At 47.7% G+C, this 18,823-nt stretch overlaps 1 protein-coding gene across 1 annotated transcript in view; it reads right to left on the reverse strand.

The window, feature by feature from the left end:
• Positions 1-11,454: 11,454 nt before the first annotated feature.
• CACHD1 (cache domain containing 1) overlaps positions 11,455-18,823 on the reverse strand; it is a 180,649-nt gene continuing 173,280 nt past the window's right edge. The window contains 2 exon segments of the mRNA XM_029083275.2: positions 11,455-13,245; positions 13,247-13,284. Of these exon segments, the coding sequence (XP_028939108.1) occupies positions 13,045-13,245; positions 13,247-13,284 (239 nt within the window). The 3' untranslated portion in view covers positions 11,455-13,044.

Here is an 18,823-nt window from a genome sequence, read left to right on the forward strand (position 1 = left end):
TGCTTTGCACATAGTAAGCGCTTAATACCACAATTATTATTATTAAGAGAGGCTGGACTGTGTCTAAATTGCTCTCGCCCACAGCCACAGAAGATTGGAATCAAAAGTTTCCTGTGCCTCCACATTGTGAAAAAACAAGTGGTCGAGTGGCCCTCAGTAGGCTAGACAGGGGATTATCCCCGGAGCCTTTCCCCACTCTGATTTCAGGATTTCAGACCCAAAGCCTGTCCAGGCGGATTCCCTGACCTCCTTTCGTCCTCACCCAGGGCTTCAGAAGCAAAAGTAGATGATGCTGACCTGATCTAACCACAGCCGATTTCCCAGAGGGCATTCACGACAGTAGCAAGTTATGACAGGAGTGGTCATTTCAACTGACCAATGAGTCCCGCTGACTTCAGAAACCCTAACCGAATTCAGCCTATTTTCCCAATGACCTCATTGACCTCAGGAACCCTAACCTGGGCGGGGGATGGGGTGGGGGGTGGATCCGTTTTGGATCAACTGGAAGGAGAATCATCATTGCCAAAAACATTCTTCAGGCCCTGCCCTGGTTCCTACAGGGACCCGATCCCCTAATTTTTTTTTAAATGGTACTTATTAAGCACTTACTATGTGCCAGGCACTGAACTAAGCACTGTGGTAGATGTAAACTAGACAGGGTGGACACCATTCCTGTCCTATGTGAGGCTCATAGTATTAATCCCCATTTTACAGATGAGGTAACCGAGGCACAGCCCTTATATTAACATCTATCTCACTCTCTAGATTGTAAACTCATTATAGGTAGAGAAAGTGACTGCTAATTCTGCTGCACTGTACTCTCCCAAGCGCTTAGTACAGTGCTCTGCACATAGTAAGTGCTCAATTAGGATCCATTGATTGATTGATAGAATAGAAAAGTGACTTGCCCGAGGTCACACAGCAGACAAATGGCAATAACTTCCTGAATCTTCCCCTTCACCCCAGCGCCCCCCAGCCACCAACTAAGTCTCAAACCAAGGTGACACACGGCGGGTAGAGGAGGTGGCTTGGACATCCTGGAGGATCTGTGTCTGGTTGGCCTCGTTAACTCACCCCTAGAAAAGACCATCGTTCCCAAAAATGCGAGACTCCATAAGATCAGTGGTCTTCATGCTGTGTCCAACTGCCTGATTTACGCTGCCCCTCAAAAGTCAAGGCAGCATGGAAAGAGCACAGGACAGGAAGTTTGGATAGGAAGTTAGGTTCTAATCTCAGCTTGGCCATTGGCCTGCTGTGTGACCCTGCCCAAGACGCAATCTCTCTGGGCCTGTTCCATCACCAGGGAAGTGGGGATAAGATTATATTCTTCCTCCTCCACATGTGAACCCCATCTGGGACTCACTCAATCCAGCAGGATTTTCTTGTACCTACCCTAGAGATTAGATCATTACTTGGCACATCATTCATGCTTAAAACAAAACCACAATTAAGGTCAAGGTCTCTCTGGGGTTTTTTTTCCCTTTTTAGCAGTGTTTGTTAAGTGTTTACTATTTGCCAGACACTGTACTATGGGTTGGGGATAGATACAGGGAAGTGACTGAGCTTTCCCTTTTCCCTCTGCTGTCTCTCTGCTCCCCCCTTCCTCCCCCTTCCCTCTGCTTCTCCCCCTCTCCCTTTCCCTCCCCTCAGCACTGTGCTCATCTGTATATATTTTTATTACCCTATTTATTTTGTTAATGAGATGAACACCCCCTTGATTCTATTTATTGCTATTCTTTTTGTCTGTCTCCCCCGATTAGACTGTAAGCCCGTCAATGGGCAGGGATCGTCTCCATCTGTTGCCGAATTGTACATTCCAAGCGCTTAGTACATGCTCTGCACATAGTAAGCGCTCAATAAATACTACTGAATGAATGAATGAAAAGTGTCTGTGATACTGTTAGACTGTATTCTCCCAAGAGCTTAGTACAGTGCTCTGCACACAATAAGTGCTCAATAAATATGACTGACTGACTAATCAGGTTGGACACAGTTCATGTCCCGCATGGGGCTCACAGTCTTAATCCCTATTTTAACAGATCAGGTAAGTGAGGTGTAGAGAAGTGAAGTGACTTACCCAAGGTCACAGAGCAGACAAGTGGCAGAGGCAGGATTAGAACGTAGCTCACCCACAACCAAGCAAAATTCTTCTCCTTTAAGGATCACTGCTTCTTGGGCTTACCGGGGCTCTTCCCTCCCTCAGGTGTTAGCAGCAGCCACAAGCCCCCTGTCCCCGAACTTCGATTTTCACACGTTCTAAATGAGCTAATCTTGGTAGGTGACTCAGCGTGTCACAGATTCGGGCCGAAGCGATGGTGCGGCTGCCTCGGTCTACCCTCGTCCGGCTTCAAAACGATGAATCGCTGGGGTGGCCGCTGGGGGAATGGGTGGCCATCGCGAGCCTGCCCCGGTCCACACCGGGGTGCCACGGGTGGGCCGGTGTTACCGTGAGCGTACGGGGAAGGTCAGAAGGCTGGTCCCGCCCCCCCGCAATTCCACTCGACTGAGGGCTCTGTAACTCTCATTACATCTCAATCAAGTGATCGACAGTCCCGAGTGCCTAGTGTGGGCAGAATCTGAACAGAGCACGCTGCTCTGATCATTTTTCTACGGAAACATTCAGGCCATGTTTCCCCACTCCTCAAGGACCTCCGGTGGTTGCCCGTCCACTTCTACATCAAACAGAAACTCCTAACCATTGGCTTTAAAGCAGTCCATCACTTTGCCCCCTCCTACCTCACCTTGCTACTCTGCTACTACAACCTGGCCTGCATACTTTGCTCCTCTAATGCTAACCTGCTCGCCGTACCTCGATTCTGTCCATCTCGTCTCTGACCTCTCACCCACATCCTCCCTCTAGCCTGGAACGCCCTCCATCCTCACGGCCGGTGGAAAATTACTCTTCCCCTCTTTCAAAGCCTTATTGAAGGCCCATCTCCTCCAAGAGGCCTTCCCTGATTAAATGTGCATCGTTCTCTCATCTATTTTTTACCTATTATCTATTATCTCACTGCTTTGAAGAACATACATGGACCCCACCCACGGTAACCCCAGTTGCATGCCAGAGGACTTGTTTCTTGGGAGTGGCACTTCTTTTTAAAAAGGGCATTTCTTAAGCGCTCACTATGTGTGAGGCACTGAATTAAGCCCTGGGGTAGATACACAGTTAATCGGGTTGGACATGCTCCAAGTCCCACATGGGGGCTCAGTCTTCACCCCCATTTTCCAGATGAGATAACTGAGGCCCAGAAAAGTGAAGTGACTTGTCCAAGGCCAAACAGCAGGCAAGGGGCAGAGCCAGGATTAGAACCCTAGTCCTTCTGACTCCCAGTCCCATGCTCTATCCACTTGGAGAGGAGGGCTGGAGCCTTAGCTAGCAATCAATCCATCAATCATTGGTATTTTTGAGCACTTACCGTGTGCAGGGAACTGTACTAAGTGCTTGGGAGAGTAATAATAATGATAACTGTGGTATTTCCCAAGTGCTTACTATGTGCCAGGCACTGAGCTAAGTGCTGGGGTAGATACAAGGTAACTGGGTTGGACCCAGTTCCTGTTCTACACGGGGCTCACACATTGCTAATCTCCATTTTACAGATGAGGGAACTGAGGCTCGGAGAAGTGATGTGACTTGCCCAAAGTCACCCAGCAAGCACATGGCAGAGCAGGGATTAGAACCCAGGTCATGGGACTCCCAGGCCTAGGCTCTAGCGTGGCTCAGTGGAATCAGCACAGGCTTGGGAGTCAGAGGTCATTGGTTCGAAACCTAGCTCTGCCACTTGTCAGCTGTGTGACCTGTGTGTAATAATAATAATAATGTTGGCATTTGTTAAGCGCTTACGAGGTGCCGAGCACTGTTCTAAGCGCTGGGGGAGATACAGGGTCATCAGGTTGTCCGGCGTGGGGCTCACACACTTTTAATCCCTATTTTACAGATGACGGAGCTGAGGCTCAGAGAAGTTAAGTGACTTGCCACACAGCTGACAAGTGGCAGAGCCGGGAGTCGAACTCATGACCTCTGCCTCCGAAGCCCAGGCTCTTTCCACTGAGCCACGCTGCTTCCACTTCACTTCTCTGTGTCTCAGTTACCTTATCTGTAAAATGGGGATGAAGACTGTGAGCCTCACATGGATCAACCTGATTACCCTGTATCTACCCCTGCGTTTAGAACAGTGCTCTGCACATAGTAAGTGCTTAACAAATACCAACATTGTTATTATTATAAGTCCAAGCTGCTTCTCAGGAACAGCTTTGGTCCTGTGGCCACAAGAGGCCGCACCAGTGCAGTGCTCGGGAAACCATATCATTATTTTCAGATGGTGAAGCAAAGCAGAATAGATCCTTCCTTATCATAATAACAATGATATTTTATGCACTTATTTAGGTGTAAATCAATAATATTTACTGAGCCAAGTACGGTATTAAGCCCTGGAGTGGATATACGGGAAGCAGCATCGCATAGTTGATCGAGCGGGAGCCTGGGAGTCAGAAGGTTATGGGTTCTAGTTCCCGCTTTGTCACTTGTCTGCTGTGTGACGTCGGGCATGTCACTTTACTTCTCTGAGCCTCAGTTTCCTCATCTGGGAAATGGGGATTGAGAAAGTGAGCCCCACGTGGGGCAGGGACTGTGTCCGACCCGATTCGCCTGTATCCACCCCAGTGCTCAGTACAGTGCCTGGCACACAGTGAGCGCTTAACAAATACCAGAATTATTATTATTATTACAGGATAGCTAAATAATTTATAATCCCTGTCACACGTGGGATTTACAGTTTGAGAAGCAGCATGGCCTAGTGGAAAGAGCATGGGCCTAGGAGTCTGAGGACCTGGGCTCTAATCCTGGCTCTGCCACATGTCTGCTGTGTGACCTTGGACAAGTCCCTTCATTTCTCTGCACCCGAGTTTCCCCATCTGTAGAATGGGGATTAAATTCTACTTTCTCCTACCTACAGTGCGAGCCAAATGTGGGCCAGGGACTTTGACGTGATGACCTTGTAGCTTTCCCAGTGTTTAGAACAGTGCTTGGCAGAGTAAACTCTTAATACCAAATTTATGCCACCTTTCCCCTTATCACCTTTATAGATGAGGAAACAGGCCCAGAGAAGGTAAATGACTTGCCTAGGGTCACTCAGTAGGCCAGATCTCCTCATTCCCAATCCCATATTCTTTCTGCGTTTCTTCAATCCATCAATCAGTCTGTGGTATTCATTAAGGAACTACTGTGCGCAGAGCACTGTACTAAGTGCTTGGGAGAGTTCACAGAATTAGTAGACCTGATTCCCTTCTCTCAAGGAGCTTGCCGTTTACAGTCTAGAAGGAAAGACAGACACTAAAAAAGATTTCAGACAGGAAGACGAAACTGGGGACATGTGGACTGTAAGGTAGACAGGTAGTTTACCTACGTGAAGACTGAAAGTGGATTCTAGTCTGTAAGCTCGTTGTGGGCAGGGAATGTGTCTGACAGCTTTGTCATTTTGTACTCTTAAGTGCTTAGTACAGTGCTCTGTGCACAGTAAGCGCTCAATAAATATGATTGACTGATGCTTGCGAGTTAGTAAAATTAAGTAAAGGCTATGAAAGTGCTACAGGAGGTTGTTAGTGTTGTGGGCGGGGAGGTGGGTGAAAAAATACTATACTTCACTAAATGCTATGCTCTATCCACTAGACCACACTGCTTGCCTGCACTTGTCTGCTGTGTGACCTTGGGCAAATCACTTAACTTCTCTGTCAAACGGGGATTAAGACTGGAGTCTCATGTGGGACACTGACTGCGACCAACCTGATCAGTTGCTTTCTGCCCACAGGGCTTAGTACAGTGCCTGGCAGGCACATTTTAAGCAATTAATAAGTAGCATTAAAACAACCCCCAAAACAAACCCAGAGGCTCAGACAAGGTTGCATCCCTGTCGAATACTGGGAGTCCCTTGCTGCTGATAGGTCAGTCTGGTGCACTCCCACCAGAAAAAAAGCCGCTCTTTTCAAGCAGAAGCTTCATAAGGACACAGAGGCGCTTAGAACAGTGCTAAGTGCCTAGCACAGAGATGATGATGATGGCATTTATTAAGCTCTAACTACGGATCAGGCACTGTACTAAGTGCTGGGGTAGATACAAGATAATCAGGTTGGACACAGTCCCTGGGGCTCACGGTCTTCATCCCCATTTTACAGATGAGGTAACTGAGGCCCAGAAGTTGTGACTCGCCCAAGATCACCCAGCAGCCAAGTGGCAGAGCCGGGATTAGAACCCATGACCTGACTCTCAAGCCCGTGGTCTATCCACTACACCATGAGTGCTCTGCACATAAAAGCTCTCAATAAATACCATCGATTGAGGCAAAAGCACAAAGAGAAGCAGCAAGAGAAGTAACGTGGCTCAGTGGAAAGAGCCCGAGTTTGGGAGTCAGAGGACATGGGTTCTAATCCCGGCTCTGCCACTTGTCTGCTGTGTGACCTTGGGCCAGTCACTTAACTTCTCTGTGCCTCAGTGACCTCATCTGTAAAATGAGGATTAAACTGTGAGCCTCATGTGGGATAACTTGATTACCTTGTATTTACCCCAGTGCTTAGAACAGTGCTCGGCACATAGTAAGCACTTAAATACCATAATTATTAAAAGCACAAAGAGCATGAGTCACTGCAAACAGAAAATAGTTGGGCACAACAAGGCACAGCAATTTGTGTGTGCATGGTACGCCTGGGACTGCAGGTTCCCCACTGAAGTTTTTGGTCACATTTACCTAGGATGAGAATTTCAATCAGTAGTGCTTTCTTGGAGCTAGAACCACCCCTAAATAAGACATCAGCCTACTTGGAATCCAGAAGAACGGGCCTTTGATTTTAGAGAAGCAGTGTGGCTTAGTGGATAGAGCTCGGGCCCGGGAGTCAGAAGGACCTGGGTTCTAATCCTGGCTCCACCATATGTCTGCTGTGTGACCTGGGGCAAACGACAACTTTTCTGGGCTTCCGTTCCCTCATCTGTAAAATGGGGATGAAGAGAGGGAGCCCCATGTGGGGCACGGACGATGTCCAACCTGATTATCTCCTTTGGACTGTAAGCTCATTGTGGGCAGGGAATGTGTCAGTTTAGTGTTGTATCGTACTCTCCCAAGTACTTAGTACAGTGCTCTACACACAGTAAGTGCTCAATAAATATGAATGAATCTACCCTCATCTGTAAAATGGGGATTAACTGTGAGCCTCACGTGGGACAATCTGATTACCCTGTATCTATCCCAGCGCTTAGAACAGTGCTCTGCTCATAGTAAGCGCTTAACAAATACCAACATTATTATTATTATTACCCCAGTGCTCAGAAGAGTGCTTGGCACATAGTAAGTACTTTACAAGTACCATAATTCTTCTTTTTCTTATAATTGCAGGCTTCTGAATTTTCTCCCAGCTCTTTCTCGGGAAGGCATTTCTTTCAAACACTTGGTTACTTGGCTCTCCACTCCTACCTGCAAAGGCGAACTTGCTGCCTTTAAAATTTCCTGAATGTACCATTGTCCCTCAGCCAGGAAAATCTCCCTCTCTCCATTCTGAAAGAGGCGCTGGTCTGCTGTGTGACTTCACGAGGCGCTGCAAACTGATGACTTTACCAGAATATTTGCCTTTGTTTTTGCATGTTGATTCCAGAAATACATCTCTAAAGGGAAATGGGTCTAAGTGATCTCCCAGCTGGCTGTTCTGAACACATTCCTTAGCGACCCTGAAGGTCTGCGAAATGAGCAGGCCATTAAATTCAGAAAATGACTTCAATAAACACTCTTAACGAGGCATAACCCAGAACTCTGGTCCTGTCCCCCAAAACGAGCTCAAATAAATACCATGAAATAGCCTAAGGAGGTTTAAAAAAAAATGAGGTTTAGGTATCTGAGGCAATTGAAGTGGATTAAAAAACAAAGTTCGAATGACAGATATGCTTGGGTCGCCAAACCCTACAACCGCTCTTTGATTTGGTTAATATGAAGTTCCAGATTATGAAGTTTCCTGCTCCAGTGACCAGCACTGCATTAACCCAGCAGTTACTCACTTCCCCTTGCCAGAATGTCAGTTATGGGCTTTACTGTATGAACCATTACTTTTATTAATGTGTCTCTCCCTCTAGACTGGTAAGCTCATTGTGGGCAAGGAATGAGTCTATTTACTATTATAGTGTACTCTCCCAAGCGATTAGTACAGTGCTCTGCAAACAGTAAGTGCTCAATAAATACAATCGACTGACTGAACCCTAACGGATTTCTCAAAGGGATAAAACATTGACATAAAATTCTCTAGAACCCAGTCAAGGACTTGCCAGCTGTCTGAGTGTTACATGGGTTTAATACATACATGAAACAAAAGCACTAGGGTTTCAAGGCCATTGGAAACAAAAATAGTAACAATAATAATAATAATTATGTACATGTTAAGCACTTACTATGTGCCAGGCATTGTACTAAGTGCTGGGGTGGATCCAAGCAATCGGGTTGGACGCAGTCCACGCCCTGCATAGGGCTCACAGTCTTATTCCCAATTTTACAGATGAGGTAACTGAGGCACAGTGAAGTGAAGTGACTTGCCCAAGTCACAGAGCAGACAAGAGGCAGAGCCAGAATTAGAACCCATGACCTCCTGATTCCCAGGCCTGTGTTCTATTCACTATGCGCTAGAAGGCCTAGATTATTCTCATTTTATTTTCAAAACTATTAGCAGAAGCCTTTGGAAGGAAAGAGACAAGCACTTTCATTTTCTTATTTTAACCAAATTGAAAATGGTCTTCCGGGATACCATAAATTGCTAAAATGCATAAGGGAAAACCAAGGAAAAATTAAGTGGTTTTTTTTTTTTTTTGGAGGGAGGAGGTTAGAGGGGGGACTTTTCTCTCCTAGGATTTACATACTCAATCACCATAAAGCAGCTATAAAATGCAGCTGTGTTTCTCTCCCCTGCTCAGGTGTAAACTATTCAAATTAGGTGAGAAACTTAGCTCAACAGTCGGTGCTCTTTTGAATATCGCCTGTTGCAAATTTACCTTAGCTGGAGATACCTTTGTGATTCTGGGGTGGTTTTTTTTTTTTGAAATTCTACAATGTCTTCTCAGCAAGCAGCCCCCTTTGTTCCAAACAGGGGGTCAGCATTTGAAATAGGCAACAAGTACATAAAAGGGTTTAAGCCCTGGGGTAGATAGATTATCTTAGATCAGTTAGACAAAGTCCCTGACCCACATGGGGCTCATAGACTAAACCCAGCCCACCTCTCTCTCCCCTACTCAAACAGAGAGGTAAGAGATATTCTGACTGACAAGAAATCATTGAAATTGGCCAGAAAGAAGGAAGCAGACTGCTTTTAGTTGCAAAAAAAAAAATGTATACATCAGAAATAAGGGTGAAAGCTTAAACAAAATTATTCTGACACTCCTAAGCATTTAAAGTAGTGTGACCTAGAAGTGGAAAGAGCCCAGGCCTAGGAGCCAGAGGTTCTAATCCTGGCTCTGCCACTTCACTGCCGTGACCTTGGACAAGTCACTTAACCTTACTGTGCCTCAGTTTACTGATCCGTAAAATGGAGATTAAATACTACTCCCTCCTACCTAGAACTGTGAGCCCCATATGGGAAAGGGACTGTGTCCAACATAATTATCTTGTATTTACCTCAGTTCTTAGAACAGAGCTTGGCACATATAAGCACTTAACAAATACCATTGTTGTTGTTGTTATTATTATTATTATTAATAATAATGAAAATTGAAGGTGTGAACTGCTGTGTCTGAGACAAGCACTCTCAAGAGAGGGTCATTATTGCTCAGCCAAGGAAGACAGACTGTAAGTTAGTTGTGGACAGGGAATATGTCTGTTTATTATTCATTCACTCAATCGTATATATTGAGCGTTTTCTGTGTGCAGAGCACGTACTAAGCGCTTGGAAAATACAATTCGGCAGCAGAGACAATCCCCCACCCAACAATGGGCTCACAGTCTAGAAGGGGGAGACAGACAACGAACAAACAAGTAGACAGACAACAGTATCATCAAACACACAAAGAGCGCTCAGTAATATGACTCATTCATTCAATCGTATTTATTAAGAGCTTACTGTGGGCAGAGCACTGTACTAAGCACTTGGGAAAGTCCAATACAACAATAGAGAGTGACAATCCCTGCGCCCAATGAGCTCACAGTCTAAATACGATTAGTTTCGTCGCAGGTGCCTACAGGTTCCCAGTGAAGTCACCTAACCTTGCTTCCTGCCACCGTCCCAATTCGAACTTTACCTTGCTTCTGCCATTTTTGGGGTGAGGGCGGCTTCACCTCTACCCCCAATCCGACCCACAAGCCACACTGGGTTTCGCTGCCCGAGGAGATGGCATCGCTGAGTGGCCTGGTGGGTAGACCCCATGAGTCAGAGGACCTGGGTTCTAATTTCAATTCCGCACTTACCTGCTGTGTTACCTCGGGCAAGTCACTTCACATCTTTGGGCCTCAGTTCCCTCATCTGTAAAATGGGGATTGAGACTGTGAGTCTTATGTGGGTCGGGGACGGTGTCCAACCTGACTACCGTGTCTCTACTCAAGGGCTTAGAACATTTCTTGGCACATAGTAAGTGCTTAACAAATGCCACAATTACTATTATTATTACTATTATTTTTACCACAGCCTGGGCTCTGAACTGCCCACACCCAGCATCTGTCAAGGGGCCATGCTGGCCCGGGGCCGGGGGCCTGGGGCATCACACTCTGCACAAAGTAAGCGCTCAATAAATACGACTGAATGGAGGGGAGGGGGAGTAACTGGACTTGATCCTGGGACTTGTGACGGTGAGCCCCATGTGGGACAGGGACCGTGACCAACCCTGCTTGTATCCACCCCAGTGCTTACCACAGTGTCTGGCACACAGTAAGTGCTTAAAAATACCACAATTATTGATCTGAGGCCTTGGTGCTCCTCTCTTGGATGGCTGCGGAGGCTGGTGTGGCTGTGGAGAGAGGCTTAGCTCTTCCCGCACTTAGTACAGTGCCTAGCACATAGTAAGTGCTTAACAAATACCACTGAAAAAAAAAGTCGCTCTTCCTGGAAACCGTCGCAGCACCGGGAAGCAGCATGGCCCAGTGGATAGAGCCCGGGACCTGGCTTCTAATCCCAACTCTGCCACTTGTCCACTTTGTGATCTTGGACAAATCGCTTCATTTCTCTGGGCCTCAGGTACCTCAACTGTAAAAGGGGGATTAAGACTGTGAGCCCAGTGTGGGACAGTGACTGTGTCCAAACTGATTAACTTGTAATTACCCCAGAGCTTAGGGCCTTGCCCGGCACAAAGTAAGCACTTAACAAATACCACAGTTATTACGAATTATTATTATTACCATTTTCCCAGAACTGCTTTCTCTTCTAATCTGAAAAGGTGACCTCAGTCATCAGCCCAACTGAACACCACAAATGTCTCTGTATCACCAGTCTAAAGGAGGCCACAAGAACCGACTTTATATACAGTTTATTTCACTAGAGACTGCAATTTTATACATAGTATAAAGGGGTTTCCTGATAGCACACATAGTTACTTACCGTACTGTTTAAGAACCAAATTTTTACATAACAGTATTTAAGTACCCTATCATTAAAACAGTATCAGTATGTTTTTAAACTACATATAAATGGAAATTTACCATAAGCACAGTGCGAGGATGCCTTTATAACATATCTGAATCACAAAATGTGCATCTAAAATACAACACTGTGAGTAGACCACTAATTTAAAATTCCGATGCCCCCGTGTTGTATAAGATAGACCTGATTAATCCACCGAAGCAGCAGAGCACTCTTAGATTCTGGATCATCCACCAAAGCAGCAGAGCACTCTTAGATTCTGGATCACCAAGAGCACCTTTCTCACTCTGGATTTCTCAAGGAAACCTTTCGGAAGATCCAGAATTCTGCAACACACTGCTTTTCCTCTCCACTGGTATACTCCAGATTCCTCAGAGATTCCTCAGACTCAGACACAAAAGGGGCGATATTTCTCTGGTAAAGAATTGGGGCAATTTGTGGTTTCCAAATACTGTTTTACTGCAAGAGGAATGAATCGTCTTTTCTTGGTGGGAAGGCTGGATTTGTGGAGTTGGTTGGGTCTCCTGGAGAGATGGTGGGGGTGGGGAAACAACGGGGTGACAGAAAGGTGGAAAAAAAGGAATTCTGGATGGCAAGAGGAAGGTTTACAAGGAGACCGTCCCATTGGGGTCCTAGCAGAGTACGTCCACGACGAAGGACGCCAAGTCACAAATGGAGGCGCGGTCTTACCGAGGAGTGGTGGGGAAGAAAATGAATGTAAACAGGACGGAGAAGGATTTCTTCATTTCCTTTCCACCCCCTGCCCCAACCATCTGAGGGACCGGGGCAGGCGCTGGTGTCAGCTAAACGAGAAACGGAATTCCTCAAGAGAGATCGCCTGCTCGCCACAGCGGGACGGGGAGGAGGATGGGTGGGTACGCTGATAGTGGCTTCCTTGTCCTTTCCCTCCAGAGTTCACGTATGTCAAGTTCAATAAATAGTAGAAAAATAATCCTTTACTTAAAAACTTTGAGATGCCCTGTTTCACGCCCCCCCGGCTTAAGTCCCTGCAGCCAGGTGATAGCCGTGTACCTGTTGGAGACCCATCGGAGTCTCGACGAGACCACCCCCTTTCGTCGGGGTCACCTTCCCCAGGTTTTTGGTGGCCCTCCTTTCCGTTCTTGAGATTCAGGCAAGCCGAACATCACCGGCTCCTCTGACCCCGCCTTTCCCCGGCTCGGCCGAACGGAGGACAAACCCAAGCTCTCATTTAGCTCTTCATCCCTAATCCACTTCGTCAACGTCACGGCCACTTCTCCCCTCCGTTTCGGAGCCGGCTTCGCCGTCCGGCAGCTGGAAAGGTTCGGCTCTTGTTCTCCAACATGGTAACAGGCTGGAATTGGGGCTTGCGGGGCGGTGGGAGGGGGCGGTAACAATTCCTGGCCAAGCACAGATAGAAGTGGTCTCTTGCTGCAGGTATCTCCGTCTTCTGCCTCTTCACACCCCCGTATCGAGAGGTCACTAGCATTCTGCATCGACAGTGTGTACTGTGACCGCCGCCTGTAAGTGGTGGCTGTGATGGAGGGAGGGCGGGTGGAGCCGGTAGTGGTGAAATTTGTGACTCAACAGAGCGGCCGTCTGGGGAGGCGTGTCCAGGTCCAAATCCTCATCGTGGTTCCCCACGTCGACCCCGGCCGACAGGGGATCGTTGTTGCCGGGGGGGGTTTTCACTGTCCTCCTGGGGGCTCATGGTGCTATAACCTAAAGGGGAAACAAGACGGGCCGACAAAATGAAGCCTGGGGATGAGTGGCTCCAACATTGCTCTTCGCGGAAATCCACGGAAGCTAGAGGAATACTAACGGAACCGCCTCCCCTCAGCCCCACAGCACTTAAAATAATAATAATAGTGGTATTTGTTAAGCGTTTACTATGTGCCAGGCACTGTACTAAGCGCTGGGTTGCATAAAAGGAAATTGGGTTGGACACAGTCCCTGTCCCATGTGGGGCTCACAGTCTCAATCCCCATTTGAGGTAACTGAGGCACAGAGAAGTGAAGTGACCCACCCAAGGTCACACAGCAAACAAGTGGTGGACCTGGGATTAGAACCCATGACCTTCTGACACTTAGGCCTGGGCTCTATCCACTGTGCCAAGCCACCCACTGCTGTAATCTATTTATTCATATTGATGTCTGTCTCCCCTTCTAGGCTATACGCTCTACTGTTGGCGGGGAATGTGTCTTACCAACACATATTGTTATAACTTGTATTATTGTTATATAACTTGTGTTATATTGTGCACTCTCAAGTGCCAAGTACAGTGCTCTGCACAAAGTAAGTGTTCAATAAATACGATTGATTGATTGATTGAACGGCGACGGCCAACGGTTACTCTCCGAGTAAACCGAGAAGTGGCTAGATCCCTCCCAGGACTCTGATTTGGGGAGAACGCTAGAAAAGAAAACCTCCCTGCTGAGTGAAGACTTCTGATACCCTGGCGGGTTGTGAAATATGCAAAAGAAAAGGCAAATAAAAACCAAAAAACCAAAACAACAAAAAAAAACCTTTCTTGAGAAGATTTAAGAGGCAGCATCTTGATGCTGTTAGGCCCAGCGGAAATACTTAATCAGCTTACTCGCAGACTGCAGGTTTTGCAGACAGCTGCACAGACATGTTTAGTGGTGAAAAATGAGTCCTCTGGAGGAAAAGAAGGAAACTGTCCATCCTCAAAGGAAGCCCTCCTCCTTTTCACGTCATGAAAGGATTTGAATCCGGGTGGGTAGAAAACACATGCACCCACCAGATTCAATCCTCACCACCTCTGCAATCAGCCCCAACTGGGGTCGGGGGAGCGAGGGTGCTCTGGAGTATCCAGAGGATAGGAAGTGGCATAGCCTAGTGGATTGAGCCCAGGCCTGAGAGTCAGAAGGACCTCGGTTCTAATCCTGGCTCCATCACTGTCGGCTGTGTGACCTTAGGCAAATCACTTCACTTCTTTGGGCCTCAGTTTCTTCAACTGTAAAATGGGGATTAAGACTGTGAACCCCCACATGGGACCAGGACTGTGTCCAACCTGATTAGCTTGTATCTACCCTAGTGCTTGGAACAGTGCTTGGCACATAGGTAGCGTTTCACAAATACCACCATCATCATCATCATCATCAACAAAGCTTTAAAGGTTTAAAACATGCTTAAAAACTTCTGTTACTGAAATACGAGAAGAAGAGATGGTTGGATCCCAACTACTAACTAAACAAATATTCTTGGAAGAGGGGCTTCCAAGTGCTTAGTAGAGTGCTCGGCACACAGTAAATGCTCAATAATAATAATAATTGTGGTACTTATTTATTGCCTATCTGCCAAGCGCTGTTCTAAACGCTGGGATAGATACAAGTTAATTAGGTTGGACATAGTCCCTGTCCCATATGGGGCTCACACTCTTACTCCCCATTTTACAGATGAGGCCCAGAGAAGTTAAATGACTTGCCCGAGGTCACACAGCAGACAAGTGGCAGAGCCGGGACTAGAATCCAGGACCATCGATAGATTGACTCTTAAAAGACCCTCGGTCTGGCCAGGAGGTGGTACCTCGACTTTAAGTCGCTTGACTGGACAGAGAATATGTCCGCCAAACCCTGTTATATTGTACTCTCCCAAGTGCTTAGTACAGTCCTTTGCACACAGTAAGCAGTCAATAAGTACAAATGATTTACTAGGGACCTGGGTGCCTCCTGTTTGACACCACCACGTCCCAGGATCCAGAGGGGCTACACATACGTGCTTTGCCCACACTAAGTGCTCAATAAATATGATTGAATGAATGAATACATGAGCACAGTTGGATACAGTGAAGACGAGAAAGCTTATTAGGTTGGACACAGTCCCTGTCCCAAATGGGGTTCACAGTCTTGATCCCCATTTTTCAAATGAGGTAAACTTAGACCCAGAGAAGTTAAGTGACTTGCTTAAGGTCAAGCAGCATACAAGTGGCAGATCCGGGATTAGAACCCAGGTCCTCTGATTCCCAGGCCCATGCTCTATCCATCAGGACACACTGCTTCTTTTTAGAGAGAGAGTCACGGCAAGAGTATATATATTGCAAATCATGTCGACGTGTGTATCTTTCAGAAGGGTTCAAAATAGAACCATTACCCCTGGCAATATCTTCATTTTTAATTGCTGCCTGGGCATGCAATATTATCACTGCAAATTGAGTCCAGTGCTGGGAAATGGTCTTCCCTGATGCCTTAAAATAGACCATTGGCAACCAAGATGTTAAGCAGAGGAACTTGAAACCTAGATTCCCAAGAACTATAAAGTTAGGTCATTTAACAACAACTCCCAGACCTTTGTTGGCCAAATAAAGGGCGGCTGAAACGCTTAGAGCTTTGTAGTGTTAAATCCTTTCCTCGACTTTTTTGAAGATGATGGTATGCACCAAGCACAGTTCTAAGGGCTGGGGTAGATTCAAGGTAATCAGGATGGATACAGTCCCTGTCCCACATGGGGTTCACGGTCTTCATCCTCATCTTACAGAGGAGGGACCTGAAGCACAGCAAAGTGAAATGACTTGCCCAAGGGCACACAGCAGACAAGTGAGGGAGGTGGGACTAGAACCCTTCTGACTTCCAGACCCGTGCTCTATCCACTAGGCCATGCTGGTTCTCTTTTTTAAGATGGTCCATGGGCAGAAGACTGAACTGAAAATTATTCGCTCCTTCTTTTCAGCTCTGAACCTTTTGCTCTCCTTGGGATGTCCAAGGATTGGATCACCCTTGGACCCGAGAATCTCCGCCCCTGCCCCTTCTGGGATGTCCTGCTTCAGAGACCCAATTTCCCAAATGCCCTCTCTCACCGGGCTGGGTGATATCCCTTCGAAACTCAGAGCAGGCTGTGGGTTCATTGGAAGGCCTCGCCCTTGGGAGGTTGGGGTGCACTCACCATCCCTTTCCTGAACACTTCCCCACAGACCGAACCCTCAAATCCTCAGAGGGGCCACTGGCATATCACTGGAACACTTGGCGGCGATAGACTCTCAGAGGGTACTGAAGTCGCCACGTGTCATTCCGAGAGAGGGAAAATATCTATCAGCCTTCAATTCCTGGTAGGCTCATTTATTCCTATTGCTGGCAACCGGCTTTGGCAAGGGCCTCGGTTCAACCCCGCAGCCAGGCTGGGTTCACATCAGCAAATCTGGCACAGGCCTCCCCGTGTGGGTCCAGAGAAGAGAAATCTGCCGAGGAACGTAGCATCAGAATTGGAGAAACACTCTTCAGTCTCTGTGGTCAATGCGGATGCATTCCTGGGTCTCTTGGTTTGCTTTCTAATAGCCACCCAGTCCGGTTAAGAGACAGTAGAAAGAGCAGTTAAATGCTATATTGATTTTGTAATGTACGTGGTTCGCTACGTGGTGTCTGAAGGTCTCCAACCTTTCAGCTGTGTCGTGACTGTGCAAAGGAGCTGTTTTCATTGCTTTGCTAGAACCTGTGACCTCTTCTTGAGATGCGGATCAGGAGCATCTAATTATTCTGGAAAAAGGCTCTTAGCCTGGGCCCCACCATTCAGATTCCGTAGGCCGAGGTTGCCTTGGCCTGGGCCGCCATCTCCTATGATCCGTGGCTGAGGCAGTATTACAGCCGACGGATACTGTTAAGTTCCCTCCTGGCCCCATTTGGTAGAAAAGAAATTTCGGAACCGGGAGGGGTCAGAGGATCCATTTTTCCACTCATAAAAAAGGGATCGAGTTAGATGCCACTAGCTTCCAACTGGGCTTTTTCAAAAAGGGGATCTGAGTCACTGTGGAGGGAGCTCAAGATAAGTCCAGGAAATACGAATCTGGGGAACAGAATCTAAAGGCCTGAGAAATCTTGGAATGCTGAATTTCCAAAGTCTCGTATCTCAAGGAAATGTTTTCCTGGGAGGAGCGCTTGGGCATCAAGTCAAAGGGAGGGCCAACCCTGGAAGGAGGCATGTCGCCGGCAGCCCCTCTGGCCTGTGCTACCAAGACTAAAGCATGGCAATGGCTTTGTGCTTCTCATCCGCCCTCCAGGCGGCCTGGTCTTGCTGTTGAGCCTCCACCCGGGAGGGTGATTCAGAGACAACTGGGCGCAGGATCCCCCCCAGATGGATCCGAGTGTGGTTCTCCGGGCAACCTCACTCGGGTCTGAGCTTTATGGGCTCGGCCCGGTCTAAATATTATTATTATGGTATCTGTTAAGCGCTTACTACGTGCCAGATACCGCACTAAGCACTAGGGTAGACACAAGCAAATCGAGTTGGATACAGTCCCTGGCCCATGTGGAACTCAGTCTCGATCTTCATTTTACTGATGAGATAACTGAGGCACAGAGAAGTAAAGTGACTTGTTCAAGGTCACAAAGCAGACAAGTGGCGGAGCCGGGATGCTAATTCAGGAGCCAACAAAAACACCCGAAGGCACCAACATTACAAGCCCCTCGGCTGGCAGGAGGACCGGTGATCGGCAGGAACTGTTGTGGCAGAATGAGGAAGCCAGCCTGGGCTCCTCTCCAGTACCCCCAGATCATCAGATACCGAGCTGGCGAGGTCCCCCGATCAGGCAGTTACTAAGGATCGGGGACAGGGTAGAAGAGAGGCAGCATGGCCAAATGGGCCTGCAAGTCAGAAGGACTTGGGTTCTCATCCCAGATCTGTCACCTGTCTGCTGTGTGACCTTGGGTAAGTCACTTCACTTCTCTGGGCCTCACTAACCTCACCTGTAAAATGGGAATTAAGACTGTGCGCCCCAAGGGGGACAGAGACTGTGGCCCACCTGAATAGCCACTCCAGCGCTTCAAAGGTACCTGGCACAGAGTAAGCGCTTTACAACGATGACACTTATTACGATTATTATCGACGCCTCCCGGACTAAGCTCGACGGCACCTCGGAAAGCAGTCAATGGATCGGCTCAGAAAAGAACCACGTGGCGGGATCCGGCTGGTGCAATGCAGGCCCAGGTGCCCCCATGTGGCCTTGGCGGACAAGGAGGCTCGGGGAAGACCTGATGCCCAGATGGCAGGGATCACGTTGCGATCTGCTCTGCCTGGAACAGCACTGCAGGGTGGCAGGGCTGGTAGGGGCTCCTTAGAGGGAAGCAGGGTGTGGATCAGGAAGGGTGGCTAGGTTCCCACTCCCAGACTGCTGTCGCTACCAATCGCTGATGGCCTCTGGGCTTCCTGAGGGGCGGCAGGAATTACTCAACCTGGGCTGCGTCATGGGGAAACGAGGACGCCGAGCACGGGGTGCATGAGGCTTTGGCAAGCTCTGAGAATCAGCGCTATA

Source organism: Ornithorhynchus anatinus, chromosome 18, assembly GCF_004115215.2.
Source record: "Ornithorhynchus anatinus isolate Pmale09 chromosome 18, mOrnAna1.pri.v4, whole genome shotgun sequence".
Lineage (NCBI taxonomy): Eukaryota > Metazoa > Chordata > Mammalia > Monotremata > Ornithorhynchidae > Ornithorhynchus > Ornithorhynchus anatinus.